Source organism: Dama dama, chromosome 27, assembly GCF_033118175.1.
Source record: "Dama dama isolate Ldn47 chromosome 27, ASM3311817v1, whole genome shotgun sequence".
In the NCBI taxonomy this organism is placed as follows: Eukaryota; Metazoa; Chordata; class Mammalia; order Artiodactyla; family Cervidae; genus Dama; species Dama dama.
This window is the reverse complement of record NC_083707.1, coordinates 27,271,749-27,297,636: the sequence shown is the minus strand read 5'-3', so window position 1 is coordinate 27,297,636 and position 25,888 is coordinate 27,271,749. Positions and strand designations below refer to the sequence as shown.

General features: G+C 39.0%; 1 protein-coding gene across 4 annotated transcripts in view; it reads right to left on the bottom strand.

Annotated features, from left to right (window-relative positions):
* Nucleotides 1–12,059: 12,059 nt before the first annotated feature.
* LOC133047770 (desmocollin-2) overlaps nucleotides 12,060–25,888 on the bottom strand; it is a 36,052-nt gene continuing 22,223 nt past the window's right edge. For 2 of the 4 annotated variants that reach the window (XM_061131260.1, XM_061131261.1), the window contains exons 11-16: nucleotides 25,404–25,537; nucleotides 20,599–20,826; nucleotides 17,852–18,088; nucleotides 17,338–17,465; nucleotides 15,455–15,745; nucleotides 13,498–14,808 (exon numbers count right to left, since the gene is read on the bottom strand). In XM_061131260.1, the coding sequence (XP_060987243.1) occupies nucleotides 14,611–14,808; nucleotides 15,455–15,745; nucleotides 17,338–17,465; nucleotides 17,852–18,088; nucleotides 20,599–20,826; nucleotides 25,404–25,537 (1,216 nt within the window). In that variant the 3' untranslated portion in view covers nucleotides 13,498–14,610. Of the gene's footprint in view, nucleotides 12,145–13,497; nucleotides 14,809–14,895; nucleotides 14,942–15,454; nucleotides 15,746–17,311; nucleotides 17,466–17,851; nucleotides 18,089–20,598; nucleotides 20,827–25,403; nucleotides 25,538–25,888 lie in introns of those variants that run through there. The other 2 variants (XM_061131262.1, XM_061131263.1) reach the window with 2 other exon arrangements.

Here is a 25,888-nt window from a genome sequence, read left to right as displayed (position 1 = left end):
CCTCCACGGAACTCTTCAGAGGCCTTGACCAACAGCCTGTCTTCTGCAAACAGGCCTTTCAAGTAGAGAAGAGGAGTGGTCTCCTGATGACTTCACGCCAGGCTGGAAGGACTAGGAATTTCCACACAGACAGCAACTCCATTGTGTGAGTGATGACTTCTTACAGTAGCTGGAGGAACCCAGTGTAACAAAGCCCTGTTACAGGGTGAACTTAGATCCTCTCAGCTTAGAACTTTCCCATGGTCCTTTGCTGCACTCAGCGTGAAGCTCTCCTCCCACTGGGTGAGGCTGTTTCTCCCGTATGTTCTCATGATGCCGAGAGCTCCCTGTGTGCTTCCGTTGTTCAGAGGGTGTTACTTGAGCTCCAAGGCTACAGGTGTGAACAGGCCACCTTCCAGATCCCATGTGTCATTCATCTGATTCATTGCCCTGTCAGCCTTCTTTCTTCCCAGAAGTTTAGGAGGACCATCCCTCAAAATCGGCTGGGGGAAGGGGCGGACCCGCAGCTCCGGAAGCTCACTCAGGAAGGGAGAAGCAGCTTTTCCCACCAATTCTCTATGGGCAGTCAATGATTTACTTCAGCAATTATTATTTATTGCTATTAGTCATTTATTTTATTGATTATTCATTATCTGCTCTTTAATGTCATTTACCCAAGATTTATTCTTCTTGATTTTTTCTTTCTCTTTTCAGGCTGCTCAGTTTCCCAAGCCCTTCTGTATCTAGATGAGCAGCAGCTTTCCACCTATTAGCTACTTAGTATTCACTAAACAGGCCAAAGCCAAGGTTCTTTTCTTGCATTGCTTTCAAGGATCATACTTGAATTTGCCTTTCAGTGTTCTGATAAGCTACATAATTTCCTAATTGACAGGTTCTAGTTTCAACTTTCAGGGCTTCCCAGATGGCTTAGCAGGAGACAAGGTTTGATCCTTGGGCCAGGAAGATCCCCTGGAGAAGAAAATTGTTACCCACTCTACTATTCTTACCTGAGAAATCCCATGGACAGAGGAGCCTGGCAGGCTACAGTCCATGGGGTCACAAAAGAGCTGAACACTACTTATTGAATAAATAACAATATTCCCAAGATATCTGACACTAATGTCATCCGATATCAACTTTTCCTTTTCATTTGGCACACTGGGAATAAGGTTTTCTGTCTCCAGAGAGATATTAGAAAGTGTTAAGTACACACATGTTCTTATGACATAATGTAAGACAAAGACATCTTATTTTCAGCCACATTCCTTTATCATAAAGTGTTCCCTGAGAACAGATGGTTTGAGCCTTGCTCTACTAGACTCTCTCAGAAAGAATTTTCCAAACTTTTCTATTCAAAGAAGTAGGAGATACTGTGTAATGGCAATTGGCCAGGAATATGCCAGTTTTGTTTTTTTTTTTTTTTTTCTCTTCCCTAAGTTTGTCCATGGCCCTCTAGCTTATTCTTCCCCCTAATCCTTTCTTTTGGAGAAGAAAATGGCAACCCCCTCTAGTATTCTTGCCTGGAGAATCCCAGGGACAGAGGAGCCTGGTGGGCTGCCATCTGTGGGGACACGAGTGAAGCGACTTAGCAGCAGCAGCAGCAATCATTTCTTTTAATTTTGAACAAGTGGGATCAATGTTCTTTAGTTCATAGTGAATCTTTGTGCTTGGCCATTGTTGAGGCAAAATCAAAGAGATCTTTTTAGCAACAGCATAGTATTAGTAAAATGAAGAAATTTCCTCCAAAAATAACAGGGATTCAAGTCAGCCTGATCTAGGCACTCTAACCCCATCTGTTTAGAGATTTTAAATTTTAAATTGCTTGTTAATTTGTTTGACATAATTGCCCTGGGGTAGATAGTTCTTAAGTCTCTGATCTCTGCATCTTGTGAACGTGTAAATTTTTAGAAAAGACTTTTCCTTTTACATCTGAGTTACATAGGATAAAATTCATAGACCTTAAGCATTCACTTCAGTAAGTTCTGACAAATATAAGTGTACAAGTTTTGACCGGGTATGCTGTGCCTAGTCACTCAGTCGTGTCGACTCTGTGACCCCATGGACCGTAGCCTGCCAGGCTCCTCTGTCCAAGGGGGTTCTCCAAGGCAAGAAACTGGAGTGGGTTGCCATACCCTCCTCTAGAGGATCTTCCCAAACCAGGGATAGAAACTTGACCATGTATATATGTGTGTAAATGTGTTATTAATACTATCATTTATGAATAAAGCTGCTGTGAACATGTGCAAGTCTTTTGTAGGCATAGAGTTTCATTTCTTTCCCTTATGTCCCCAGTAGTAGATTACCTAGGACAAAAGGCATCATGATGTTATGAAATTTGTACATGCCAAAAGTCACGTACATGAACTTAAATCCAGCGGAGCCTCAAGTAGACTACCTACAAATTTAGCAACGTCATCACCAGGATCAGTAGTTCTTGCCGTGGCTTCTCCTGCTTCTGAGCACAGGCTCACAAGTACAAGGACTTCAGCAGTGGCAGCAAGTGGGCTCAATAGTTGTGGCATGTGGGATCTTCCCCAACCAGGGATCAAACCCATGTCCCCTGCAATGGCAGGCGGATTCTTTACCACTGGACCACTGGGGAAGTCGGGAATGTAGAAGCTCTTGACTCACTCTGAAATATGATGACAGATACAAAACCTAGGAAATGATGAGACTGATGTTGCAAGAATTCAGGTCTTTGGGTTTTCCTAAGATGCAAATTCCTAACCTCTTTTCATCTACAAGTAAATCATTTCCCCATTTTTTAGCCCTCTTTTTTAGCACTTATATATTCTATTTAATCAGTACTTTACAAGAAAGACTTAGGTCTGCTTTTGAATAATTCATCAAGTTTTTTTCATGGTGAGCATGGTGAAATATATTGTGGTTTCTGGTTCATTTATTACCTAAACTATTGTTACCTATATTTTTTAATTCTTATTTTCAAAGTCTCTCCCTGGATTGCAGTCACTTATGGAAGAAATCTATATCAAGGAAGTATTTCCTACACAGACTCATTTAGGTCTAGAATTTCCTATCTTTGGTGAAATATTCATGGCTAGAAAGATTCTCATGGCTCCGTTTTCCTATTTCAAGGCAAGAATATTTATTCTAACTCTTGGGGCTTGGTGTTTTAAATGATTTCCAGTTTATTCAGTTTATTAAGACTTTGCTTGCAATTGACACAATTCTCACCATTTACTTTGATGCCTGCAGCAATTGGGAAAAAGAACAAAACATGTCAGGTATTGTTTTGGTATTCATTCCACTTAGACAACCAAAGCTATCATATAAGACTTTTTAACACTGTAACGCAGTAAACACAGGACAAAGATCGGTGTTTCCATTGCCTTCCCACTAAGTACTGCAAGGCAGTATCAGGATATAACTTTCAAACCTGTGGTTTGAAAAAAATCACAGGTCCCTTTGACATATGTCTGCTCATTTCTGCCTGGATGTTGGGGTTTTGTTTTTTTGTTTGTTTGTTTTAATATTTATGTGTTTACTTATTTATATTTGGCTATATCTAGTCTCAGTTGTGACCAGCAGGCTCAGCAGTTGTGGTGTGTAGACTTAGTTGCCCTGTGGCATGTGGGATCTTAACCCCTGACCAGGGATCAAACTGGCATCCCATGCCTTGGAAGGCTGATTCATATCCACTGAACCACCAGGAAAGTCTTTTTGTTTTTTGTTTTTTTTTTTAACATTTTGGGATTATTTTTCTCTTTTATTAATTATATTTATTTTTAATTGATTGATAATTTTTTTATTATATTAGTTTGATTCCTGTCATACATCAATATGAATTAGCCATAGGTGTATATAGCCATAGATGTACAAAACCCTCCCCTTGAGTTTTGTATTTTAAAAAATCTTTTACTTTGGCTCATGGCTTGCCTACTTTTTTGCTTTTCCATTCCACAGTTTCAAGTGGGACAACAAAAATAAAAATGTTCTCAAGGCACAAGTAACTGACAGCAGTGAAGGCATGCTTCCTGAAACCATAAGCTTTCTGCCACTCCTCTTTTAGCAAGACCAAACAGCCCTGATACCCAAGCTAGTTTAAATATCCTGGGAAATGGGTATTTTATACAGTAGAGCCATCTAGAGAGATTTACCGAGATGCGAGCTTGGAGATCTGAATGATAGAGGGGACCAGTAATCTGGAAGAAAAGCATCCTAGCCTGAGAGAATAGCGAGTGCAAAAGCTCTGGATATCAAGAACAAGCTTGTCTGTTCCGAGAACACATACAGAGACGCGTACAGGTGCCGGGGTGGAATGAAGGCTGCTAGCACATAACGTGGCAAAAAAGAAGCAACAAAGGGGAAAAAAAAAAACCCTCATAGGCCCTGTTAAAGAGTTTAGGCTTTATTTTAAATCTCATCTGCTCATAAAAATGTACAGAAACCTCTTGGGGAAATAAAAGGTATAGAATGATTTTTGGGTAGTGGTGAGGGAGGGAGGCATGATCTGATTTATATATTTTATAAATCAATTATGGCTGCTGTAAGAAACTGGTGATGAAATTTAGATTTGTGATATAACTTGAAATTAGACCTCATAGGAGTCATCTATAGATTGGAGATGGGATGTGAGAGAAAGAGAAGATTCAAGAGTGTCAGACAAGGGCTTTGGACTAAGCAGCAGTATGAACACAATGAATAAACGAGTGAAGGAAATGGGACAGAATTTGGCTTAAGATACGAAGGGTTTTATTTGGATGTATAAAGTTTGAGGCAGGTATGTGGAGCTGTCAGCCTAAGCAATTTGAAATTGGGTTCTAAAATGTTCTATGGGACTCAAAGTCTTCTGCAACAACATCATTCAGGTCTCTGTTATGTAGGTTTTTCTATGGAGGGGGACAGAAAAAATGAGGAAATAGCCGAAGAGCAACTTGAGGTAAAAAAGTTGTATTCACAAAGACGCAAATTGCAGAGTGGTTAAGAACGTAGATTCTGGAGTCAGATTGCTATCACATGGATTCAGGTTCTATCACATCCTAGTACCACTATCCTGAGTAGTCATTTAACATTTCTGTCTCACTTTTCTCATCCATAAAATGGGGATAATAATAGTTCCTAATTTGAATGGGCATAAAAATAATTAACATATGTAAAGTCTTTACAGTATAGCACATAAAAACTACTATATCCATGCTAGCTATTACTTCCATTAAGCATTTTTATTTATGATCCAGGAAAGAAAATGATCCAGGAAATGATCCAGGCCAGAACAGATTATAGATAATGTAGGAGAGGTTTGGGCTTCCCCAGTGACTCAACAGGTAAAGAATCCTCTTGCAATGCAGGAGACACAGGAGACTCGGGTTCTATCCTTGGGTCAGGAAGATCCCCTGGAGGAGGAAATAGCAAGCCACTCCAGTATTCTTGCTGGGAAATCCCATGGACAGAGGAGCCTGGCAGGCTACAGTCTGTGGGGTCCCGAAGAGTCAGAAATGATAGAGACTAAGCGCACACACACAGTGGAGAGGTTTAATTTCTTGAACAAAGATCTTGAGGAAGCAAAAGGGCATAGGAACCAGTGTATTATTGGAGAGGTTGCCTTAAAGGGAAGGAGAGAAATTCAACTATTATAAAGGATGGAGGTCAAATTACATGGTATAGTTGGAGTCTGGTAGAGTTGGTGGTGGAAAGATAAGGGAGTTCTCTTCTGTTTTTATTTTGCCATTACAAGCAGATACAAAGTTATCTGCCAAGTGAGGAAGGTCAATTGAGACTTATGCAAAGAGTAGGTGTAAAATAGCAAATTGACCAGACCAGTCTTTTGAATTATTGACTCTACTAGACAAGAAGTATTTTTAATGTTGTGAAACTGGTACACATTTCATACATGTAATCTGGAACCTAAATTTCATAAATAATACCTAATATCCCCATGTGTAACAGACAGTGACCATTTCTGTTCATTGCCTTCTAATTCATTAATAATGCAGGTGATCATTTCTCAAGTTAACTGGCTGTGTTTCAGCCAGTTGTCTGTGTCTCACTGTTTGAAAAACCCTGAACTTGGGTAACAGGGCAGAATTGTGAGAGTCAGCAGGGTTAACTGGTTTTTTTTTTTTTCTTTCTTCTTGAGCCGTGTTCAAGTAAAATTCATGAAATAGTTGGCAAATGGGGTTTATCCAGTGATAGGGTTTTACTGAGTAATTACAAAGACGGAAAAGGAAAGTTGAGGTTATAATGGAATATAGTAACGAATAAGTAAACTGAAGTAGACAAAGGAAGGAAATGGTGAGAACAAAAAAAGAATGAAAAAGTAGAAGAGTTTTGCAAGAGACTGAAAATTGCCAAAATGTTATTGGAAGAATTCCTAAAGGAATTCAGGCCCAAAAAAGGCAAAAGAGAACTTTTTAAGTAATTGAGTTTTAGGCACATATCCAGACAACTATATAAATCTAAGCATCAGTAGAGTTTTTGGATAGACTTGTGCATTTTGTCTGTTAAAGACATTTTATCAGGGACACTTATCAGCTTCATGTTATCCTGGAACCAACACCAGACTAATCCAACTACCCTTCCCAGTCCTCGACGTACTTTCCCCCACACCACAGATACTGCAGTGCAACCTCTTTGACTTGGAGGATGTTTGGAAATCAGTGACAAACCAAGACTGAATTACCACTTCACTCATATTTAATTAACAGGATAATAGAAAATTATAACAAAGCAACTAGATATTTAATCTGGTCTAGAGTGTTAAGTCAGGGAAGGCAATGGCAACCCACTCCAGTACTTGCCTAGAAAATCCAATGGAAGGAGGAGCCTGGTGGGCTGCAGTCCATGGGGTCGCTAAGAGTCGGACACGACTGAGCGACTTCACTTTCACTTTTCACTTTCATGCATCGGAGAAGGAAATGGCAACCCACTCCAGTGTTCTTGCCTGGAGAATCCCAGGGACAGGGGAGCCTGGTGGGCTGTTGTCTGTGGGGTCGCACAGAGTTGGACACGACTGAAGCGACTTAGCAGCAGCAGTGTGTTAAGTCACTCAGTCATGTTCGACTCTTTGCAACCCCATGGACTGTAGCCTGCCAGTCTCCTTTGTCCATGGGATTTCCCAGGCAAGAATATTGGAGTGGGTAAGCCATTCCCTTCTCCAGAGGATCTTCCCTGACCCAGGGATTGAACCTGGGTCTCCTGCATTGCAGGCAGATTCTTAACCATCTGAGCTACCAAGAAAGTTACTCTAGTCTAACTTCTAATTTTACTGAAGAAACATACACCCAAAGAAGAAATTATGTGATTTAGCTAAAGGTGCAGATGAGTTCCAAAATGGTGGAGATAAAAATTCAGAATTTGGACCCATATTCCTTTTTCTTAAAAATAAAATTTATGGAGATAATCCGTTAAAAACAAAAATGGTTGAAACTCATTGTGTTGCTTTTTTTCTTTCCCGCTTAAATGTAAAGATGCACTGGCAGGTTTTAAATTATTATTATTCTTGTAAGAAACAGCACCCAATTATAACCATTAAAAAATTAAACTCTATCTGCAAGTTAAATCCCGTTCTAGGAAACTATCCAAATTCTTTTATTGTGAACAGTCAATGAACCATATAAAGAGTTTTGGAAATAATTTTATTAATTAGAAGTTTTAAAATGATATTTATACTCTAAAACATTTCTATATGCGTCATGCAGAAAGAAGGAATTCAAATTACTGAAGCTTATATGGAAATGTTGTGTAAAGGAGATATTAAAATAATTAGAAAATGACTTTTTCAGCAGTCTTCTGAAAGTCTTTTTTTTTCTTTTAAAGTCTTAACTTTGTGTCCGTGGTAGGAAGAAGTGGTAAAGCTTGGCTTACTACAAATGAACAATTTACTGGGTTCACAGTTGCACTCATGCAAATATTTGAAATAGTTCATTTGGCATGTCTAGAAAATTGATTACTTTTTCTTGGTCTAGCCAGCATGTGAAAATTTAATAATAATAAAATTTGTGTGTTAAAGGACTTCACATGTGGCACAGTGGTAAAGAATCAGCCTGCAATGCAAGAGTCTTGGGAGACAACAGTTGGATCCTCTGGAGGAAATGGCAACACACGCCAGTATTCTTGCCTGAATAATCTCTTGGACAGAGGAGCCTGGTGGGCTACAGTTCACGGGGTTGCAAGTAATTGGACTTAACTGAGTACACACACACACAAAATAAAAATTTTAGACCAAAAACATGAGTGCACTCAATTATCATGAAACGATAAAATTTCTTTTTGCTTCAACTCAATCATTTACTATGAATATGTAGTATGTTCATTGTAGCCTTGATGTTGTAAGGCTAAAATTTAAAGTTATTTTTTTCTTTTTCTCGGATGTCTATAAATCTCCAAAAGGCTAAAGTCCATGAACTTTTGTTATTTATTAATTTCCCCTGATTTTAAAATAAAGACTCACTGTAAAATGGAAACACAGAAACATAATGAAGAAATATTTCATCTGAGATTACCACTCAATATTTTAGTATATTACATAGTTTTACATTTATGAATTTGGAATTATACTGATCTAGAGAATAGTTCTACTTTTTCATGAAAACTATATTTTATACCTTTTCTTATTTAAATAGCCTTCAAAATAAAATTTTGCTGTTGCTGTTTAGCTGCCAAGTCATGTTCAACTCTTTGGCGACTCCATGGACTATAGTCTTCTATTCCATTATCATCATCACAACTATAATAGCTACATTTATTAATACATTGATGAATCAAGCACTAAGAAAAAATCTTTACATGTATTACTTCATTTCTTCCTATTTTGTCCCCATGTTATACATAAGAATTCTGAGGCTCCCATTACTTACCAAGGTTCCTCAGTTAGTGAAAACAAAGTTGGTATCTGGATTCATGTCTTTCAGACTACAGAGTTAGGATGCATGGTCACCACATTCATTATCCTCAATTATAGTACCTTGTATCACAATAATGTATTACAAATCATTTATTTTCCCATCGTGGGACATTGAGCTTACTTCCAATTATCCACATATCTCACGCCAGTGAGCTAAACATCCTTGCGTGTGTGTAGAGTCTTTGCACCATTATCTCACCTTGTCAGGATAAATTCTTTTTACCTGTTTTGACTGGTAATTCTGCACCAAAGTTCTGTAGGTTGACCCCATCACTCTCCTTTCAACTCCAGCTTTCACATCTCATTCCCCATAGCTTCACCTCATGTCCTTGGTTCTCAGCTATTTTCCAGCTGGCCCACTTCCCACAGGAAACATTCTTTAAGCCAAAGTCTTAACTCTTCCCCAAGTTCCTGTCCTATTTCATAAGGCCCTCTGAAGCTCCTAGCCATCATGGTTATCCAGTGATCAGTGCTTGTCACCCTACCTGTCCCAGCGTCCACGTGATAGCCAAGTATCTGCCACTTGATAGACAGAGTCACCTGTGGCACCTGATGCTGACCTCCTTATCCCATTTGTCTCTGGAGATCTGAAAACCCTGGTTTGTTCTGGGAATATATACAACATAATTTGTATGTATTTTATTGGCTAGCAGCATTTATGCAGCAAAATTAGTTCATTGTTATTGAGTGTTTTTACTTAGTACCTTCATCCCACGATCCTACCATAAGACTTTGCCTCTAGTTCCCCTCCATGTGGTTGGCAGGAATCACAGAGTAGAAAATTCATTCAGAAACGGCTAGTTAACCGAAATTATGGGATTTTATGAATTCACGTGTGTCAACTTTGATACATTTCCAGCATTTTGCACAAAGCAGCTGATCTGAAGACGCAAACTTAAAATACTTGTTTCATAAGCTTCCAAATAATTACTTAAATCCAGTTACCAATCCCTCTCCATGGTTCTCAGACTTTAGAGGTTGTAAAAGTGACCTAGGAAATTTATAAAAAAGCGCAGCCTTCCATGCTTCTTCTCAATAGCCTGTCAACCCTGTGATTGATTCAATACAAGATCTTTATTTTAACAAACACCATGGGTGATTCCAAAGCAAATGATCTATGAACCCACATTCTAAAAGACAGTGCCAGCAAATATTTCAGCAATTTGCTGAAATTTGCTACTCTTTGTCAAGTGTGACAGAATCAGCATTTTGCTCCATCCTCATTCCTGCATTCTAACGTAACTAAGAGTAGGCAGGCAACCAGCAGAAACGCGAAAGCTCTAACCTCTTAGCTTTGCACAGATTTTCCGCAGGAGCACAGGGGACCATGCCTTGGTCCGTGCCAATGTGGACCCCGAGCACAGCCGATTCAGCTTGCTCCTTCTGACATGTGAGCACAGTCTGTATCAGGAAGGCCTTCCATGGCGGTACTGGGAAGACATTAAATAACTGTATGCCAAAAAAATGAACAAATGAAACTGTGATTAAAATTCACAGAAAGTTTGGCAGTTTGGGGCAACAAAACGATGTGCCATGCAGGCATAAAAGAGAAACTGAGAATTCTCGAGTTTCATGTAATTTACAAGGAGACAACACAGGACACTCAGGAAGGCCTGACTCGATGTGGTAACATACTGTTTGTCTTTACTCATAATGAGTTAAAAGTTACCAGAGTAACATGGGTCTCACAGAAGAACGGGAATGAGAGGTGTAGACCTACACAGATATCATGCAACCTCTTAGAGCTTCGTTATGCATGGAGGCAGAAAAAAATGATGGTTCTAGGTCCATAGAAGGAAGCGTTTTGTCCTCAGGACATTACTGCCTAAGGGGATGACCAGGGCAAAATCTGGGCTTGAGATTTCCATCAGGAGCCCAGGAAAAGGCTGGAGATGGAGATTAAAGGAAAGCTTGTTGTCAAAGTCAGATTTTCCACTAAAAAAAAAGGGGGGGGGGCGAACCAAGATAAAGCCAGTATCAAAATGGGGGGTCCCGAAAAGCAGAAAATGATTACACGGAGACCCCCAAATGCAGACTGCACTGAACTAATGGCAATTCCCTGTAGGTTTCCCCTGTTGAAGCAGTATTTTATAAGGAAATCTCTAAAATTTTGCTTCCTTTTTTGCTTCCCACACCAGTGTATGGCTTATGAGGAATTTTATCTGCTTTTCGTTTAAGTCTGAAAATTGATCACATGGATTCGTGGGCTATGGATATGATTTAGCTTCTTGACTACCAAGAATGAGAGACCTGGACACATTACTAGCCATGAAGTTCTCAAAGACTATCACAGGTAAAACACTGATCAAGCTTCTGGGGAAAATAAATGGGAACATCGTGGCAAGATGTCAGTTAAAGAGAAAGTGGAGCCTGGATCTATGATTATTTCCAACTATGGCACCTTCCTTTCCTATGATAACAGCGGCAGGTAACATACATGTGTGCTTAGTCACTCAGTCGTGTCCAACTCTTTGAGACCCCATGGACTGTAGCCCGCCAGGCTCCTCTGTCTATGGGGATTCTCCAGGCAAGAATACTGGAGTCGGTTGCCATTTCCTCCTCTAGGGGATCTTCCCAACCCAGGAATCAAAACTCAGGTCTCCAGTATTGCAGGTGGATTCTTTACCATCTGAGCCACCAGGGAAGCCCAATACATATATTGAGAGCTATCTCGGTGCCAAGTCCTTTCATGAATTAACTCTTTTAATTCTGACAGTTATGAAGCAGATTCTTCTAGTCCCTGGAGGAGGGGAGGGCCTGGCAACCCACTTCAGAGTTCTTGCCTGGAGAATCCCACAGACAGAGGAGCCTGGCAGGCTACAGTCCATGGGGTTGCAAAGAGTCAGACACAACTGAAGCAACTTAGCATGCATGCAGACTCTTCCAACACCCTCAGTACAGGTCATACAAGTGAGGAAACTAGACTCAAAGTCTGATTGACTTCTCCAATCCCACAGCCAATAAGGGCAGGGCTGGGCATTTGCATCAAGGTGGTCTCTCTGGAGTGTTGCATTTAGGTTACACCACGGTGAATGCCAAAGAGTCTTAAACTCCCAGGCAAGCAATTGCTTGCCTCTGAGGAAAACCATTCCTTAGCAGAAGAAGCTAGAAGAACAGCTAAGAATAAGCTTGAAGGAATCATCTTAAGCACATGTAATTTTCATAGGGGTCCAGAATTAGTGCCCATTTTAAGAAGTAGATGTTCTTTCCATCCAATCTGAACAAAGTAGTTTCATATTACTTGCAACAAAGCAATCCTTTGCAGATACTTCAGCCATCTTTGCAATGTATGTTCTGAAACACTGGAAATAGAAGACTCAGTCACTGGATGATCATTACAAAGAAACATACGTTCAACTAACAGATATTCAAAAGTCAAAAACAAAACAACAACAAAGACAATCTTTCCATTATCTTATTGATTTTTGTTAACATGAAATGGGTTGTTCATGCAACTTATTTAAAATTGTTTAGTTTTATTAGGAGTGCCTTTTGGGTGGACCACTCTGCATGACTTTCATGCTTAAAAACCATTTTTTATTCAAATGTCTTACAGCCAACCCAAGAGAACCCTAGAAAAGGAGTTCTATTATTATCCCCCATTTTAGATGAAGAAAATCAGACATGGAAAAATTATACAATTTAACCAACATTCCATAGCATCACAGTCTTTAGAACAGTAAAATTAGATAAATGTGATGGTAACAACCAAAGACCTCTCCAAATCAAACTCTAAAAGTCTAAAATGTGTAGAACAGGATTCTAAAAGAACCTCACTTCTTTAAGTAAGAAAAGCACCATCCCATAAGCTCATATCAGACACATGATTAACAAACACACTGATTTTTAAAACTACCTGATTTACTTTATCATAACTAGTCATGTACAAGAATTTTATAAATAACATTGAGAAACTGTATTTTTGACTGAGCAGCAATAAAACTACTGAAAAGATAAACAGAGTATTCAATAAACTACCCAATGTTAATTCTTAAAAATAATTGGTATAAGCCAATCTTGTGAATCCAAAAGCAGGTATATCATTAACAATTCTAAATATCAGAAATACTTTTTAAATGTCCAATGGTTAGTATAGATAGAAAATTCATTGACTGAAATCAGCTGTGAAACCTAGCCTGGGATTTGGTTGGCTATTAAGCTTCATTTTGTCTTCTTAATTCAAAATTTAAATAGTTTGGACCACTTCTACATTCATTAAAAACTTTAATCTTATAATATTAAAAAAAAAAAAAAAAACTTTACAAACACATAGATGTAACTAGCCATCTCATCTAAAAAGCTATGTTATTCCTAGACTGCTTTCAAGATCCCTGCATTTCAAAGCTTATTTCAAAAACCATCACTATTTCGCATTTATAAACTGGATCTTTGCAATAGTGAACTATAAATATACTACTGGGCTTCCCAGGTGGTGCAGTGGTAAAGAATCCGCCTGCCAACGCAAGAGATGCAGGACACATGGGATCGATCTCTGGGTGGGGAAGATCCCCTGCAGAAGGGAATGGCTACCCACTCCAGTAATCCTGCCTGGGAAACCCCAAGGACAGAGGAGCCTGGCATCTACAGTCCATGCAGTCACAAAGAGTCAGACACCACTGGGCAACTGAGAACCAAACAAATATACTCTTATATACTAAATGTCCACATCCCAATTTTAATTACAGTATTCCTTTTGTTAACATAAAACACTGCATCTAATAAAAGCATGATATATTTCTACAATTCAGTGGCAAAATTAAAGGGTCTCTGTAGGGAAGATAATGAAGCAAGCACCAAAATAGTTCAAACCATAAAATCAACATTACATTGACTTTTAAGAAAAGCCAAGAATACAGGTGCTTATATAAAACAGAAACACAGAACTTTATAAGAGAGGAAAGAGAGATGGCTTTTAACTATATTTAGGTTCTCCAACCCAAATACAAACTTTAAGAACACAAACAAGATAGAGACAGAGAGAGAGAGAGGGAGAAGGAAGTGAAGGGGACGAAGGGAGGAGAGAGAAGGTGAGAGACAGAGACGGAGGGGGCGGTGGAGAGCGGGGACTAGGAGACCAAAGACCAAAACCTCACAGAAATAAAAATACACTCTTACAACATTTTTTAAAATGTAAATGTTCGGAGAAGGTGAGTAACAGAGCAAGTGTAATTCAGTGCCAGATTTCACAAAGAATACAAGGCAGAAACTAAACTCCACCAAAATGGAATTATAATAACAGTCAACACTTGCTTTATGAAGACAGGTCATGTTACAAGACTAAAACAACATCAAGAATGCAGTATAAACACTTCAGAATGTTTAGGAGAACAGCAGTCTTTAAGTACCATACAAATGATCAATGAATTAGGTAACTGAAGATTAAATTAGAGCAAGGTCTCTATAATTTTCCATTTGGTTCTACTTCAAGTAATCTATGATATACACGTGAATTCATTACATTGTATTGCACTATACATTGGCTGCTGTCATTATACCCAAATGTAAACAATAACGCAGACTTTCTTGTCTATCTGCAGGTGTCCTTAGGTGGAAGATAAGTAACTAAACACTATGAAAAAGCCAGGAAATCTGTGTAGTTATTTACAGCATCCCTCAGTGAATGTGCATTTGGCTAAAGAGATCCCAACAAAATTAAGGGGAAAAGCCCCAAATATAGCATCTTCTATGTTTTAAAAAAATCTTAGCTTATAAAAAAAAAACAACAACAACGATAAACCATTGACTTTTGTAGACCATTTAGAAGGCATTCATCTCTTCATGCATGTTTCCGCAAGTGTCCTAAATTTGGGTCCCAGATGATCCAAAAACTCAAGTCCATCTTCTTCTTGTCGTTCGCTGCAACAGCCCACAGATCCAGCTGCTGATCCTCTTCCTTCGTAGTTATAGGTCAGGACATAGTCTTGAGCTTGCATATGGGTGTTATCCTGATCACACTGCAGGACCTTCTGCCAAGAGGAAAAACACAACATACTTTATTATTATTATTTTAAACACCAAGACTTACTAGCATAAAAATAATTGCTTTGATTTACCTTTCATTGTTTAATTTTTAACCAGAGTGTGTCCTCTAATGGATTCCTATGTATAAAAAATGCACATGATTGGTCTGTATCATAAATCACACCATCAATTAATTCACTACATAGCAGGTTTCTAAAAGTCACACATGTGGCAGCAAGTACGCAAGCGTTTGTTTTAAGTTATCATTGCTTTCCCTTTCCAGATTATGGCTAATGTGAAATGCATTCATACAACTGAACCCGAATGCATGTGGCTCAAAGCTTTCCAGATAGGCAGTGACTGCAGGTTGGAATTCCCTCAGATTCCACTGTTGGTGATTTGTCTGATGGAAAATGGCAACACAAGGCCATGAGAAAAAGAATTTAAGTATCATCTCATTCTTTCAGAAAGAATGAACAGCCAAACAAAACAGGAAGAAAAGTCAATACCCATTTAACCTCTGATTGCAATTCAATCAAAATTGAGGAAAATCAAATTTCTAATGAGTAGATTAATCATTAGGTGAAAAATCAAAATCATAATCATTTAGAAAGTTGAAAAGAAAGCAAAGCAGATTTATGGGAAACTCACTTCACCGAGACGGGGCTGGGTGTAAGAGTACCACTCGGAGTACGTGTATTTGCAGTTGTCGGTTGCTACTGGTCCTCCTCTACAGGAATCCAGAGTGTGCTGTCCACCTTCCTTACACCGTTCCAGGGTGTGATGATGCCCAGTTTCCTGGCAGGACTCCATGGTCTGGTGCCCTCCTTTTACCATCTCGATGGTCTCTTGCCCTCCATTTTTCACTCTTGATCCCAGGGTGCCACAAATTCCCTGAGCAGAGCCACCCACAGCATGGGTTGTGAAACCATTTGTGGAATACTGAAACAAAACAGTTGGCAATGGGGAATTACAGAGAAAACCAAAAAAATGAGAAAAAGAGCAAACCATGAATTTTCGTGCTAGGAGGTAAGCATTCCAAGGGCTGGAATTCAATCTGTCTTGGCAACCCTGAGTACCTAACTACCTTAATTCTACTACTTCACTAGGTAGCTTCCAATACAGGAAGCCAACTGCAAGATGTCAAGTGGTCTGAGCCTTGGGTTAAGTCAGAAAATTAATGTGTACTCCTTCTTTAGTAACTTCTTAGACTACTGTACAACTTCATTTGTGAAATCCTTCCAGCATCTCACATCTCAGGATTCCACACTGTCTCACACAGATTGATACTGCTTAAATTCAGTCCCTTCACCTGACTAGAACAGAAACAGAAATAATAATCGGTATTTTTATTCAGTGACTAACTGAGTTCCCTTCAACTGAAACAAAATTAATAGAAATAACAAGTTGCCGTAAAAAGCAGCAATATTAAATACTTGTCATCTAATTAAATAAAAACAAATCAGCAGAGAAAGTAAGGACACCAAAGCTCTGGACACTAACTTTCCATGTTATGTTTTTATAGGAAACTCTAAGTTTCATTTTTTCTAATACCTTCCTAGATGCCAACATCCTTTTGTTTTCTAGATCCTTTCTGCTCTAATCATCAATTACATTTTGGTAGGGAATTTATTTGTTCCTCATCCACATAACTAAAGTTTCCTTCATAGCTCAGTTGGTGAAGAATCCGCCTGCAATACAAGAGACTCTGGTTCGATTCCTGGGTCAGAAAGATCCGCTAGAGAAGGGATAGGCTACCCACTCCAGCATTCTGGCCTGGAGAATTCCATGGACTGTACGGTCCTGGGGTTGCGAAGAGTCAGACACGCCTGAGCGACTTTCACTTCACTTCTTTCCTTCATCCACATACTAGGCTGGAACTCAAAGCTGAAGCAGTGCAATCACCTGTTAGCATGATTGCTGCATATATTTGATCGCAGGCTCCTTTCTAACCTATAGTAGAGCCTGAAAGCCTCCATTAAAGTTCTTCCCACGATGATCAAAGCCTGTAGCCATTTTATGGCTGCTGCCAGAAAAAAAATTAAAACCATTATGCTGATGATCGGTGAATAACTAAATGAAACCCTTTTACAGCACAACCAGCAGCTTCAATATATAAAAAAGACAGGATTTAAAGTTGAAGCCGTGACACATTTGAAATAGGAAAAAAAAAATAACGATATGCCAAAGGATTTTTACTATTAAGTAACATTACATGGCCAAATTGAAATGCCACATATCACCATGGGATCAATGTCATTTGATTTGTCCCCTGCAACTGATGACATGTTATATATTGTAAGCTATCTGATTTCAACAGAACTTTTCCCAGAAAAGATCACTACAGTTGTTTAGGCAAATTTATTGTTTGAATGTATACTAATATTTGGCTGAGCCACGTGGCAGGAGGGATCTTAACTCCCTGACCAAGGACTGAACCAGCGCCCCCTACAGTGGAAGTGCAGAGTCTTAACCACTGACCACCAGGGAAATTCCTATCGTCTGTACCTGTTTTGAAAAGACAAACAATTTACCACTTTGTCATCGCCGGGAGCTTCAGTGTTTGACACGATGAGGTTCTGCTGAGCTAAATCATCAGGAAATACTTTTGGCTTTTTGGCTGCCCCAGTAGTAGCCCCACAGACCAAGGTGAATAGGACACCTGCAGGATGAGAGGGATGACTTTGGTTTATCATAAAAGACTGTTATGAATTTATGATGACAAATACAAAAACAACTTTCTGGAAAACATAAATACTATTGCTTGAGTCAAAGCAGCATCCATTAGAAAAGCCTGCCTTAAATGGATAATGCCACAAACAAGGACACACTCAATGCTGTATTTGTGTTGAATTTTATGTCTGCAGCAATTACGACAGCGCTGATATGATACCTACATGCAGTTTCAATATAAGAATTAAATATGTGTGTATTAAATAGAAATGTAGCTATATACAAATGAGCAGCCATAGATAACAGTGTTGATTCTAAGAATGTGTCCTGAAAGTTACTATAAAGGTTATCGTTTAAATTCATGAAAGGACTTACAAAATAGCAGTGCTATGCCCAACAATATTGCAAGGATGGCCCACTTTCCAAGTATCACTTCTCCGGTGTCACCACTCAGACCTGAGTAAGTGATGCAGTCATTTGGGGTAACACAGTCACATAATATCACGTTTAAGGGAGTGACAAGTGACAGGCCGAGTCTATCTGTAACTCTGACAGGGACTGTATATTTTCCAAACTGGAGGTCATTCACATAGGAGAGACGTGCTGATATATCTGAAAGGAAATAAAACCATGACTTATAGAATGTCATTGATTTCTCCTGGGCATAAATAACTAGTGACAGGATATTCACTATTATTTCCATACAATGGATATTCCAAATGGGAACGGCACAAGTGCTACATGATTGCAAGTGTGCATGGACGAAATCTTTCTGATCATATACAAGGTTGTCTATGCTGCCTCTTTGTATAAAGGTCTTTTGGCTTTTGTAGTGATATATTTTATCTGTCCATACACAAACCCTTCTTATCACAAATAACAGATTTGTTAAGAGATTGACTTTTATCATATCTTTAAAAGTTTTAATATGACCAAAATTTTAATTTTCATGTATCTTCTTTTATGCATGATTCATCAGAGAATTTCATAGTCTGAATTCTGGATGTTTCTCCTTACTTTATTTTCATATATTATGCCAAACCATGAACTTACTATCAAGGCATCAGTCATGATGCTGGAACTTCTTCTCATGATCCTATAAAACACTGGGACCAACCTTCTATTTTTTCCTTTTGATGTTTTTTTCTTTAAGTCAAGAGTGGAAAATATCCAGATCAAAATCCAACAGTCTTGGGGACAGAGCCAAAAATATACTACTTTACACATAGATTACACATGCCCATGCCCAAGAATAGTCCTCCCCAGTTAGCCGACCCGGCTTGACATTTTTATTATTTCGTATTTGACGCTCTAAATGTAAACTTCAATACTTGGGTAAAAAAATAAATCATTGAATTGAGTCAACTTTAAAAGAAAGTATGACTAACTCAGTGTCCATGAATGCATAAGAAATAATAATAAGACTAACAAAACCAAAATACATGATTCAAAACATACCATGGTCTATTGCATTGTCTGTCTTATTTACTCCCCTCTATAAACCCATTTTACACATGAATAAATGAATACCCAAGAAGAATAAATAGTATAATGAAACCTAAAGCCTCTTTAAGACACAGTCTTCTCAACTTAGTGTTTCCCAGGCTTTTGGACTATTTCACAGCCCAGCAAAACTTTAAACTAATACAGCTTTGACCAACATAATCCTGTTAGTATTTCACTGTACTGAGTAGGGATTTTTTTTTTAATTACCGCCTCTTTTAACATATAAAAAGATGTGATATTATGACATCAAAGAAGTAGCAAGGTCATCTAAATATAAGGTTGCTTCTCACATACACACTCATTGGTATGCTAAGTCACTTCAGTTGTGTCCAACTTTTGCGACTCCATGGACTATAGCCCTCCAAGTTCCTCTGTCTGTGGGATTCTCCAGGCAAGAACACTGGAGTGGGTTGCCATTCCCTTCTTCAGGGGATCTTCCCCCAGGGATCAAACCCGTAGTTCTTATGTCTCCTGCATTGGCAGGCACACTCTTTACCACTAGCTCCACCTGGGACTCATTGGAATGCTATTAAAAACACTGAAAATTATGTCAGTTCACACAGCAACTTATAATAGGGAATCAAGAAAGATTCACTGAAAGCATGGGGATGAAAACCATTCAAGGGCATTTTAAAGGCAACTCCCATTCAGTTTCCAGTAGATGAAGGTTAGCGTTAGGGTCGGGAAAGCTGGACTGACAGGACATGATACACAGATTGTGCAGTCAGGAGACACAGAATGTGCTGGAAAGTTATGAGCTGATGTAGGGAGTGAGGCAACGGGGGCATGGAGAGAAGCTCCTTTTGCTTTTGCCATTCTTGCCACCAGAGATTTTAACAAAGGTAAAGTCGGAAATACACACTGGGACCAAGTGGGGGAAGAATCCCACATGAAAAACATTAGATAAGAAACGGTCAGAAGTCAGTGCAGCACAGAGAAGGGATCATACAGTGGACACCGTGATGCACTCCCAGATCCCCCGCAATCAGGGAGGTATTGTCCTAGCTGCTTGGGAGGCTATCAGCAACACCAGGGACTGGGCCTTCCTGCCAAAGGTCATGCCCCCTCGGGCAGCCCAACCCACTGGCGGAGTCACGGAAGAGCACAGAACGGAATGGCCACTCGGGAATGGGGATGACTCATGCGTTAGTCAAGGCTGTCCTTCGGCCTGAGCTGCAGCTTGAGTTTCCTTTCCATTCACGTCTACTGATGCCAAGGAAACGCCTTGATAAACTTTCAGCCTAGAAACACGATCTCAGCGCCCGCTTCCCTGGGAACACACCTGCAAAGGATGGGGATTCCCTTCTGACCAAGGAAACCACCGTCGTGTGAAAAATCTATGTGGGTGGGAGGCACACAAGCCTGGCAGTGGTTCTAGCAGACCTAGTCTGGTGGGGTTGGGGCGGGGGGGATAGCGTGTAGCACGGGAATGAGAATTCACACAAACCGTAGGGAATCTTGGCACAGGACTGACCAGAAACAGGCTCTTCCCACGGCACCAACACTGCGAAATTCGCGCTCATTTGTTGGTGGTGGTTACCACACAGTGAATTATTCTTCTATATTTTAGACATTTTGATGCTGAAAACGACAGAGTAACATTTAGAAATACATACCGTTAACCTTCATCAGTCTCCACATTCTAAGTACCTCTGAATCAGAAGCACCTTCCAGACTGAAGTCAAAGGGTGGGCCGTGTATGGGTTCATCTGGATCTGTAGCAACAATCTCGGCCGACGACATGACAGGTTTACAGATTATCACCGTCCGCTGAGGTATGACTGGGCCGTTATCATTCCTGTCCTCAAGAATAATCCCCAGTACTCCATTACATGTTCTCCCATCTAGAAAATTGGATATGAAAATATAATTTCTTGATTTTTGAGTTTCTATTAGGCAATTACACATTGAAAATTACACATTATTAGGCACTTGTACAATAGAAATGACAGGAACAAGCACAGTCCTAGGTTATATCATTAAGGTACATTAAAAGAAAGGCAAAAAAAAAAAAAAAGAAAGACAAAATCCATTTCAAATATGTTGTACAGAAAATAACTGCTCTTTAGCTTTGTCATCCATTCACTAAAAAGCTGCCATAGACATGGAATTTTTGTAGAGGTGAGTTTTGACAGATTTTTAAAAAGAGGAAGGAAGAGAGGACCAAAAAGGGCATTTCTGGTATAGACAAAACACAAGGAGATTTAATGAGGTGGGAAAACACATACACAGACCAATGTTCTGGACATAATGAAAGGGAAGGCATGTGGAAAGCACTTAAGGTTTGGGGGCAGGAAAAATAAAAGATAAAAGGCATAAGATATGCATTTGGAACATTAGAACAAAATTAGTACACAGAAACATTTAACACACAAAAGACCCCAGAAGTGGAAAATCACTTGCAAACCTGAATAATCACTCTGAGGTAGCCTAAGGAATTCATCTATCAACCCAGACAATAAACTTACTGAGTAATTACTTTGTACAGAGCACTGCAGTGGAAAATCTGGGAGATCTGAAGATGAAGTGGGCAGGTCCTGGCTACAAATGAGTAACACAGTTGTGAAGCTTAAAAGTAAACATAAATCCAGGACTTGTGTGTCTAAACTATCTTTTCTTTCTGCTTATTAATAAGGAGGCCATGGTTATGATAGGTGGAAAAAAGGATGAAAAAATTCGTGCCATCTGCGACCCGGGGCTGTGTCTTATACGAAGCTGCTCTCCTAAGGAGAGCTAGGAGACCAGGCAGAGCCCTGAAGCCACCACCTCAACCCAACAACAGGACCAGTTGCATTTCAAGGGTCATCATGGGCCAGGAGCCACAGCCCATCAAGTTAAGAAACTGGTTCTGAACTGGGGGCCACAGAGAAGGACATGGTGGAAGCAACTACAAAATTGCTCAGGGGTAAAGTGGAAGAGAGGAAAAGTCTGAAGTTGAAGGCAAGTCAATACCTCCTATTTAATATCCTGCAAATTAAAATTCCAGAATGAGCAAGGTTAATGCTTAAAGGAAAGCCAACAAAATCACTCATCAGAAGATTAACTCACTCTATGCAAGATAGCTTCAAATCATGTATATTTACTATCTTCAAAAACATAAAGTTAACTGTTTAAATAAGAATGCAAATGACAGCTGAAATTCCAGTAGAAATAATCTAATAATCATCTAATAGGGACTCTAGAAGAAAAGGATAAATAGAATGGGAGGGAAGCAATACTTAAAGAAATACTGGCTGAGAATATCCCAGAATTAAAGAAAAACATGGATTTTTTTTTTTTTTTAAATGTTCTGATCTGACTGCAGTGCTGGGTGAATAAAGCTAAATTCTCAGCATAAACACTGAATTAAAACTATATATTGAATACAACCTAGGGAACTACAAAAGTTATCTGGATATATTACCTACAAAAAGACAATAAATAGACAGCAAAATAAGCAAGAAATGCCAAAGGATGATGGAGTACCACTTGCAGGGTAATGAGGGAAAGAGAGTTAACTCAAAATTTTAAACTAAGTCAAATGACAAAATCAAACATAAGGACAATATTGGAATATTTTTCAGAACAATAAAACTGACAGGGTTTATCACCCACATCGCACCACTGAAAGAACTAGTAAAGGATGTAGTTCAGCAAGAAGAAAAGATAACTAGAAGAGAAGAAATGAGATACAAGAAACAAGGGAACTATCTCTCACTTTGGACAACTTGAAAAAAAAAAAGACAGAAAGGTAGCAGAAATATATGCAAACATGTATTTTACCTGCCTGACAAACTTTTCTATTAGGACAGAATATTCTCTTCCTTCAGATTTTTCTGGTTCTCAAGCTACATAGTGTTTTCTTGCTCTCTCTGAAAATAAGGATTGCAGGATGTCTTGAATATTTCTTTCTATTTGGGCCCACACAGAGTTACAAGTACATGTCTTACCGACTGAATCTGATTAATTGTAATGGCTTTAAAAATTGACCTCTACAGTGTTTGCTGTTCTACCACTGTAATAAATGCTTGAGTTTCCTTTTCACGAAATGTGTAGAGCTGTTCAATAAACATTTTTTTTGCACACTGTGATCAGCATTGGTATAGAATATTTCAACCAAAGATTTTAGACATCTAACTCGGTATTTCACAGCTCTGTTCCTCATGTGTTAGTAATAAATCATATTCTTTTATTTACTGGATTATATGCATGCAATGCTCACCTTCTAATATTAATATAATTCTATATGCATGTGTGCACGCTAAGTCACTTAAGTTGTGTCCAACGCTTTGAAACCCTATGGACTATAGCTCCTCCGTCTGTGCGATTCTCTAGGCAAGAATACTGGAGTGGATTGCCATGCCCTTCTCCAGGGGATTTTCCCAACCCAGGGATCAAACCCGCATCTCTTATGTCTCCTGCATTGGCAGGCAGGTTCTTCACCACTAGCGCCACTTGGGAAGTCCTAGTTCCCAATTCAATTTCAAAAAAGTCCTGGAAAGTGGTCCACAATTTATATGCCTGACACTCTTCTGCTAAATGTTTTTACAAATCTGAAAGCACACTCCTCCTCCCAAAAGTTTGAATCTTACAAGAGAAGAAGCGTAAAACTCAACTACACAGAGGAGACACCTGGGTGAAACTGCCAACTGAGGTTAGATCAAGAAGAAAAATTGAACTCAAAGCTTAAAAAAGACCTATGTTTAGGAGAGGGGAAGGCAGTAAAACCAGAAAGTACAGAGATATGAGAGGAATGTGTGGTAAAGCTGAGACAGTGAAGACTTGAGGGAGAATTTTTAAAAGAGGAAGTAAGTGCTGTATGTAGGGAAGCCGGAGAGAGGAATTTAGCATAGAGGGTTAGGGTTAGGGTTAGGGTTAGGGTTAGGGTTAGGGTTAGCCCAGAGGTAAGCCCAGAGGTCAATGCTCACAGAAGACAGCATTTCTCATATGGAAGCAGGTAGGGTGGGGAAGGTCCAAAGGGAATGAGTTGATATAGATCTTTTAAAAGGTAAAGAACAAAAACAAATAAAAATCATACTTTAGTACAATCTCAGTTCATATAAAGCAAAATACGTCGAGTTACTTATCCCCGACCAGCTTCAAAAGAAATGAATGGAAAAGGCCCCATTACACATTTATTTTCGACCACAAAGATGATACAGTGCCTCTCATCTAAATGCCATGAAACATTTGCTCTCTCGCTTATTTTTATCTCCTCTGCAACAGAGGAAAATGTGGAATAAAAATCATATCCAAAATCTCTCATTCCAGACTAATTTTTATCTCATCAATGAACAAACCATTTGCCAACTGCAATATAAAATGTAAAAATAATGGACTTGATATTCATATTATTTCTCTTTTCACTTGCCTTTGACCAAAAAATATGTCTTGACAAAGGGACAAAGGAAGCTGAGGTCTTTAAGGGTAGTCTTTAATTGGATGAAGTTAAATTAACAATGATTTCAACTTTACCAAATCAATCAATGGATATGAGCCATTTCTCATTAATTTAGAAAAAGCTGAAGTAGCTAAAACATCCTCCAAGGTCACTTCTAAAATCTTATTTTGCAAGCTACAGTATAATAATTTATGTTTACTGTAATTAACATTTATTTTACAGAGACACAAAGTTCAAATGTATGTTACAGTAAAAATTATATTTTATGTACTAAGAGGATCCCATTCCTGATCATTGTGCTCACATTCCAACTTTACAGGGCTCATGGAAAATGATTTTACATTTTACATGATTTTGTGGATTCACAGTATTTGTTTTTCTAATTTTATGGTATCAGTATACTAACCCCCAAGTATATTGCTAGTTTCCTGTAGAAAGATACAACGTTTTTAGGATGGTGTGTGCTAAGTAGCTTCAGTTATGTCTGACTCTTTGCACACCATGGACTATAGCCTGCCAGGCCCCTCTGTCCATGGGATTCTCCAGGCAAGATACTGGAGAGGGTTACCATGTCCTCCTCAAGGGGATCTTCCCGACCCGAGGACTGAACCAGAATCTCTTATGTCTCTGGCATTGGCAGGCGAGTTCTCTAATACTAGCACCACCGGGGAAGCCCTCTTAGGACTGCCTATGAGGAAATTAAGTATATTATCTCTCTAATGAATTTTCCTACTGAAGTCTTTTTTAAGAGATATGAATAAATAAATTGAAGCTGATTTTACTAATTTTCTCAACTAAAATGAATGATTATTTAATTTTAATAAATTACAGTCGTATATTTTCCATGACTAAATTATTTTATACTTACATACAAAATTGAGGGTGCTACTGGAAAGCAAACTTGAGTTAATAAATAATAACAAACTCCTCAATACTTGTCACCTGGGGAGGAAAAAACTCTGAATATACATTGTTAATTTAAAAATGGAGGATGTACATGATTGACAGTCTACATAGCTGGCTTAAACACAAAGTCCTTACCTTTGTCTGAGGCAATGATTGAAATATTATATACACCACTTCTGGCTTCTCTATCGAGTCTTTTCAAAATGGTGATTACTCCTGAGTTTTCATCCACATCGACCCACCCTTCTGGATCACTTGACTTCATATATCTGTGAAAAATGATGAGTTAAAATAACAAAACAGATCATAAGTCAAATAACAATCCTAATATCAAAATAAATTACACATTTTAAAAAGTGAAAGTCACTCAGGCGTGTCTAACTCTTTGCGACCCCATGGACTATACAGTCCATGGACTTCTCCAGGCCAGAATACTGGAGTGGGTAGCCTTTCCCTTCTCCAGGGGATCTTCCAACCCGGGGATCAAATCCAGGTCTTCCACATTGCAGGCGGATTCTTTACCAGCTGAGCCACCTGGGAAGCCCAGTGTACACAGAAACTTTTTTTTCCTTTTATAAGGAAAAAAAAAACATGGTCAACTTGACGTTCACTAAAATAGA